This window comes from Indicator indicator, chromosome 20, assembly GCF_027791375.1.
Source record: "Indicator indicator isolate 239-I01 chromosome 20, UM_Iind_1.1, whole genome shotgun sequence".
Classification (NCBI taxonomy): Eukaryota; Metazoa; Chordata; class Aves; order Piciformes; family Indicatoridae; genus Indicator; species Indicator indicator.
In genome coordinates, this window is record NC_072029.1 from 5695001 (window position 1) to 5702256 (window position 7256).

At 50.8% G+C, this 7256-nt stretch overlaps 1 protein-coding gene across 1 annotated transcript; it reads right to left on the reverse strand.

Moving 5' to 3' along the window:
* Window positions 1-400: 400 nt before the first annotated feature.
* SKIDA1 (SKI/DACH domain containing 1) lies at window positions 401-2902 on the reverse strand. Its single transcript, XM_054390231.1, has one exon. The coding sequence runs from the start codon at window positions 2900-2902 to the stop codon at window positions 401-403; it is 2502 nt and encodes an 833-aa protein (XP_054246206.1).
* Between the last annotated feature and the right edge of the window lie 4354 nt (window positions 2903-7256).

Consider the following 7256-nt stretch of genomic DNA (forward strand, 5'->3'; position numbering starts at 1 on the left):
TGAGGTACTGGTGCATTATTAGCATTTAAACAGTAAAGTGTTCCAGCTCTACCATAATAACTGAGTTTAAGTTGAGTCTTTAGCCTGAAGTACTCTGTGGAATGTAATATTAAAAAAAAAATCACAAAAAATAAAAACAACAACCGAAATGCAACAGAAAAAGGAAAAAAATCCAACAAGCAAACTAACAAACAAACAAACAAACAAACAAAAAAAAAAAACCCGCACTGTTGTAATGGTAAAGAAAATAGTAATCCAGTTTCTGTCTTCACAATGTGATAAAGCAGGATCCCAAAAGTGAGCATGGCATTAATGGGTTTGTACAAACCATCCTGCAGAGGTTAAAAAACGTTCAGAAAGTTAAAAGGTGGTTTGAGAAAATATTTTCCAAACTATTTTATTAATTAAATTTCCTGAATTTGTGGCTAGGTGGAAGAGGTATTGCAGAACCGCCCAGCTGCCATTTCCATACAGGATGGGCCTTGTGAGGTGGTTGGGAATCCTTAGTGGTGTTTAAGGAATAAGCTGGCAACAAATCCCCATCATTGCCAATAATTAGTGATGGTGGACAGGGAAAATTTGCCATGAAATTAAATGGCCTTTTCACTGCTGATGCTACATTGCTGGCTACCCTTTTGCGTCTATTGTTAACTGTAAAATCATCCAGTGTTCCTTCATGTGTCTCGGTTTTACCTGTAGGACGTGGGCTTCGAGCTGATTTCAAATTTGGTTTGACTGGAGGAGTCTGCAGTACAGGTCGCTTTCCCAAAACCAGTGTCCTGTAATTTTTTCTCACCCTTGCTCCAAATTTATACTCCCCATCCTCAGGTTTTGGGGTACCTAAAGTGCATGAGAGGACCTGACTCTGAGTCAGCGGGTTTAAGGAAGTGGTTTCTTTCTCAGTGCATGCAGAATCTTCCTTGGCTGTTAATAAAGCGTCCTGGTGATTACTCTCAGTCACACCGTAAAACTCATCCTTAGTATCATTGCACTCATACTTTAGCTTATGTGTTGTAAGGTCGGGCTCATACTCGTCGTTGGCACTGCTGTCCTCTGTTTTGATGTGAACGCTGTGCAGGAATGGCAGAGCCTCGCTGCCTGGATCAGTGCACTGGAGCTCAGCTGCTGCTGCTGCGCCTGCAGAAGCAGCATCCTCCTCAGGAGCAGTTTGTAAAGAGGGCAAATCCGTGGCAAATTCAATACAATGAGGGATTTTGGAATCTTTCTCTGAATTTGCTGCCGCTGATGAAGAATCATTATTTAAGAACCTAGCAGCTATTGTATTATTATCTGCACGGTGTGTAGCAGTTGCTTGAAGGCATTTCCTTGCCTCTCTGAGTATTCTTTGTTGTGGAAATGCATTGTTTGTCTTTGGGCTAGGTGAAGAGGCCCCCTTTGCAACACAGTTAATTGTTAGGTCAGTACTCTTGGCATTACTGGAAAATTCAGAGTGTGGGAATGTGGTTTCGGACCCCCTATCATCTCTGATCTCCGCGAAGCAGCTCCCTAGGCCGCCGGAGCAGCGCAGCGCCGGGGCGGCGGGAGCCCAGCCGGCCCGGCCCCACTCCTCCGGCAGCTCCGGCTTGACTCCACTGGCAGCGCCGCGGAGCGCGGGCAGCCCACCGGGCTCCGCCGGGGCTGGGGCTGGGGCCGGGGGCCGGGGGGCGGCAGCGGCGGCTGCCAGATGGTACAAGAAGTTGGCGTGGACCACGCCGGGCGGGCTGCAGAAGCTGGTGCGCCTGAAGCGGATGCTCTGCACCGAGACCTGGCTGGAGACCGAGCTGGAGTCAGAGTCCGAGGTGCTGTCCTCCTCCTCCTCTTCCTCCTCCTCTTCCTCCTCTTCCTCCTCCTCCGAGCTGCCCTCGCTGGAGTCTGAGGCGCCGCTGCCCTCCTCGTCCTCGTCGTCCTCCTCCTCGTCCTCCTCTTCCGAGCTGCCCTCGCTGGAGCTGGAGAGACTGGAGCCGCAGTCCGAGTCGTGGGCGGCGCGGCCCGAACAGCAGCTAGACTCCGAGTCGCTGCTCCCGCTCTCGGGGAAGGCGGGCGGCGGCGGTCCGAAGCCGCGGGGCAGCGGCAGCCGGGAGGCGCCGCGGGGCCGGCAGGGCCTCGGCGCGGGCAGGGGCCGACGGGCGCCGCCGTGGGGGCCCAGCGCGGCGGTGGCGACGGCGACGGCCGCGTGTCGTCGTCGTCGGCAGCGGGCAGGCAGGGGTGGGGGGCCTGCGGGCAGGAGCCGCGGCCGCGGCGCGGCGACGGGCGGGGGGCGGGCGGCGGGCGGGCGGCGGAGGCGGAGGGGAGCGCGGCCGTGCGCCGCCGGCGCCGTTTCATAGTTGGCGGGGGGCTTGCAGGGGGCCCGAGCGATCTCCGGGAAGCTGTGGCCAGTGTATTTACTAAAAATGTGAGGTAGATGCGCGGCCGGCAGCAGGGCGGCGGCCCCCGGGCGCAGGGCTCTCCTCCGGATGGGCACCAGCGGCCGGGGGGAGCCGTTCAGCCCCAGCCAAAGTTTGTTCTCCTTCCAGAAACCGGAGAACGGGTCGGCGGGTGCGAGCTCCGGGTTGAGGTCGGTGGCTGACAGCACCCGGCTCACTTTCCTCCGCTTCGTCCTAAGCACCCGTTCGGTTTTGCAGGAGGTGTAAAGGGCTTCTACATCCTCTCTGGAGATCAGGGTACATTTGGCGGCGTGGAAGGCGATGGAGTTGATGGCTTTGAGTTTCCTCAGCTCCTCCAGGTCGCAGTGATGCTTTTTTACTTTTAAATGATCCATTCGCTTGTGCACGGTAGTTCGCGGGATGTTTTTGAGCAGGTCTGTAAAAACCTGGGAGAGTGCAAACATTTGCTTTCCTTTAATGATGAGGTAGCCGAGCCTCACGCCATCCACCTCTTCAAAACCCGACTTCAGGTCTCCCATTTCGTGAATTATATTATTCCCAGCATTTGCAGAGAGAGAGAGAGAGAGAGATGGAGAAAAAAAAAAAAAAAAAAAAAAAGGAAAAAGCCACACACACACAATCCTCAGCCAGATGCTGTATTTGTCTCAAGGCATCCTGCTAATAAAATATAACAAAGGCTGTTATTCCCGGTGAATGAAGTGCCAAACTTTAGACACAATTAAAAAAAAATATATATACCGTGAGGCTTACAATCAAATATATAATCTTAAAAATCAGGTTTGCCAAAGTGTTTCTCTAAGTTGCTGCTGAAGATCAGTACCTGTTCCCTTTCATTCCCTGCTTTTCCATTGGAAACTATGATAATGGAATGTGAAGGGAGGAAGAGAAAAGAAATGCAGCTGCTATTCCCGCCGCTGCTTTAGCTACAAATAAAATGACAGAGTGAAGTGAGCTCGTCCGGAGACACCTTCATCAATTAATTCCCCTAAAGCCAACGCTGATTGGACACTCCTGACAGGTGATGCAATAAAAATTGATATTCCACCCCTTCCCCCAAAAAATCTCCTACTAATTAGCATACCCTTATACTGCCACCTCCCCTCCCAAAGTAAATAATACAGTTAGTATATAAATCTTTCTATTAAACAATCCGAGCTCAAACACGCTCAGACCTCTCAGACTTCCTCGTCGCTAGCTTCCGAGCAAGGATTTGTATGCATTTTTTTTCCCCCCGTTGTTTCGTGTATTTTTAGCCGTTTTTTTTTGGACAAACGTCGCTCTTTTGTGCATGCCGTGAGTTTAAAGGACGTAAGTCCGGTCGTAGCGGTGGAAAATCCTTGGGTAACGTAGCCGCTTTAAACTAGCATTTTATCCTGCATTGTGTGGAAATGCAGCTGAGCGAGGACGTGCGGATCCGCCTGCTTTTTCCCTTCCTCAGGCTCCGAAGTTAAACGCTCGGTCGTTAGCGAGAGGGAATACTTACATTTTCGAGTTGCTCTTGATTTTCCTCTTCTGCTTAATTAGCTTTTTACAGCCGGGGACTAAGGTTATTTTGCTGAATATCACGGGTTCCCGCACCGCGGTACTGTAACACTTTCAGCTGAAATTCTGCCTGTAATACTGCGGGAGGGGGGGAGGAGGACGTGGGCTCACGTCAGACCCATAACAAAGCATAGATAAGCCAGAAATGTATACACTTTTCACCATTAACTGTGCTGGATCACGAGATGGAATGTCCTATAGTCCCAGAGCCCACGTCAGGATTCCTACGTGCTGATTGCTTCCAGCAGAGAAAAGAGAATGTAAAATATCCAAGGTGTTTCCAAGAGCCTTTACGTAATAACACAAAAAAGTGCTGGCACACACAATGTAGGGTATTGCAGCGGGCTAGGATGCTTCTGGCTCCCAGTTTGCATATTCCGTTCAGACTGGCCCCACCGCAGCTTTTTGATGTTCCATTGATAGCAGCCCCTTCAAATCAATTGGAAGAAGCGGCGTGAAGCGTTAACATCTTGCCGGGAAGGTGAAATGGTGCGGGTGTCAGGAGCGAGGGTTCCGCACACGTTGCGCTAGCTGCATGCCTCTCCCTTGTCACGTTCAGAGTGATGCTGCTAGCGCTGGGCGCCGCAAAAAAAATAAATCACGAGTCTCAGCCGTACATCCAGTGCCCGGCTGGGTACAGACCCCAGCACTTCCCCGTGTCCCTGCGCAGCCAAGGCTACAGAGAGACGCCAGCTTCGGGAGACATCGCATATTTCTGGGACTTAGCAAAAAAATTGACAGAAGGGAGGGGGAAAAAAAAATCTTAAGTCCCAAAGGTCAATATCCGCCCTGGGTATTGGCAAGATGGTGCTTGGGGGTCCTGTTACCCCGTCAGGTACGGCCAGCAAAAAACGCCGAAATGGCTGTAGAAAGGCAGCCCTGGGTGCCAGGGAGGAATGCAGGCGAGGCCCCGGGTTCGCAGGAATTCTAGAAATAAATGGGAATTTGGAGGAGCGCATCCGGGAATGGAGGAAGTCTGTTGAAGACAGCCTGCAAGTCGGCGGGCTGAGATTTGAAAAGTCAACCCTGGACCTACTGTTGCTCTCGGCGCAGATGCGATCGCGGCTCCTCAACTTCATCCATGTGTGCGGCGCCTGCTGCTGCCCTCGGGAACCCGCCGAGAGCCTTCCTCTCCGAGAGAGCAGAGCTGCAGCAAATTACATTTTGTCCCTCAAATTAGAAAAGGCTCATCGAGTGGCTCTCGTGATATTTCGGCCTTTAAACGCAACCGAGAGGCAGCGGCGAACAATGCCTGGGCGAAGCGCAGACCATCCGCCGAGTTCGGCTTCCTCGGGTCCCCCCGCTTTGCCTTCCTCCTCTTCGCCCCTGCGAGAGGCACCCCCACTATCTGCTGGGGCTGCAAGCAAAGTTGCGAGAGAAAACAGCTGCTGGCGCTGTAAAAGAAATCATCGGAGTCTTTCTAGAGCTAGAGACAATAAGGTCGTTTAAAAATTCCTCCTGATGTACTTATATGCTGCCAACACCCCCACCCCCTCCCCACTGCTCTCCTCCCCCTGCTTTAAGGTTAAGGCTATGGAGTCAACGCTAAAGGAACAGTAAACTCTCGAAAGCTGCTCAGGAGACGTTACCAACACACACACACACTCCACCATGGGCGGCAAGGTCCTTTATTTGCCAGGTAGTTCAGCTGGGGGGGTGGGTGGTGGTGTTTCCCGTGGACGTCCACGCAGGGAGCAGGTGACAGCCTGGCAGCAGCAGCCCTGCACAAAATGCATCGCTACTGTTCACTTCATTCCGCCGCTGCCAAACACTGGAAACTAGTGGCGGCTCTTCGGCAAACCTCCATGGCCCCGAGAAGTGCGAGGCAGAGCTAAATGTGGCAGAGAGAAGCCCCCCAGAAGTCTGGGAACACGTCAGGCGACCCAACCTACACATGCCTAGCACCTCCTCGCACACCTCTCGGCTGCATCTCACACCGAGAGTCCTGCTCCTCCACCTCTCCACCGTCTCTGTGCTCTCCCCTGGCCAGCAGTACACGTTGTGTATCCGGGGTCGTCTTCAGGCAGGCTGGGGGCAGATCCTGACACCGAGCCTCCGGAGGCCCCTTGCACACACACATTAAAGGCAGGGGACTTGAAAGTGGATTTGCACGCACACAGGGGATTGCGATCAATAGCCACCAACATTTAAGGCTTGGATTGTTCATGTGAAAGCTGGCCAAAAGGATGAAAATTAAAAATTAAAGGTGTCTGGTGTCAATTCCATGAAAAAGTTCTGCAATAATTCACTCACTGTGTGTGCCTGCGTGTTTGTGTGTCCCCACGCAGGTCACGCATGTGTGTGGAGACCCAGATTTGTACGTAGCCCCCTCTCAAAAGCCAGGGACTTTCTTTGTTAATTTTGTGAACTGTGTCACCCTCGCTGGTGATCAAAGATTAACATGATTAAAGGGATGGATGTTTGTCTCGCATTTCTTAAGATAAGGGCACCCAGAGATGCCCAGTTTTGCCAGATACACACACATGCAGCTAGAGAGTTGTGTGCATAGGCGCACACACACGGACTATCAATCAAACCTGCTCCTTTTCACGTTGAGTAGCGTGCAATCTGCTACTCACACTCCATAGTCAGTGGTGGTTTAGTCTTGAAACTGTCTGGCCAAAGGATAAACCTCATTAGAAAAGAGAGAGCAAAATAATATTCATAATGCCTCGCTGCAGACCTATTCCCATTGATTGCAAACTGTGTGCTTTCATTTTTGCAAACTCCTGTTAAAATATATATGCTGGCAGGGAAGTGCTTAACCGCCTTGTTGCAGCAAGAAAATGTGTGTAACATTTAAAATACTCTTTTTACATGGTGTTTTGGTTTATTTTCATAGTGTGATTATGTTTAAATATCAGTGCAATTCAGCCTGACCTCTTCCTTTTGCAGTGAGGTAACGCACACACCGTTTACAGTCTCTTAAACATTGCGCTGGGAAATGCGGCAGTGATGTCCAGCAGTGGTTGCACCAACGGGGACAATCCTACTGGAAATCTTTGGGAAAAAAACAGAAGAACCTCTGTGTTTTCACACCAGGAATGCCACATTATTTGTGTATTATTATTTACTAGTATTTGTTACGTGCTGGACCCTGTCTTCAGGTACTCACAAACATTAAATAAAGCTTTTGCTTTTGTGACGCTGGGCAAAAATGCATATTTCAAGTGAGAACTTGTTTTCTATTCCTCTCCTCTGCTTTTAGATATTGCTGGGCATATTTTGCTCAAGAAGGACACAGAGAGAAAGCAGCTAGAGGCTATCACAAAGAGTCCAGTAACATAAATATAATAGGGTCAAAGAACAGTATAATAGGATCCTTCTGCT

Bases quoted from the DNA above. Each gene is read 5' to 3' on its own strand.
- SKIDA1 (XM_054390231.1), bottom strand. From the start codon at position 2,902: ATGGGAGACCTGAAGTCGGGTTTTGAAGAGGTGGATGGCGTGAGGCTC.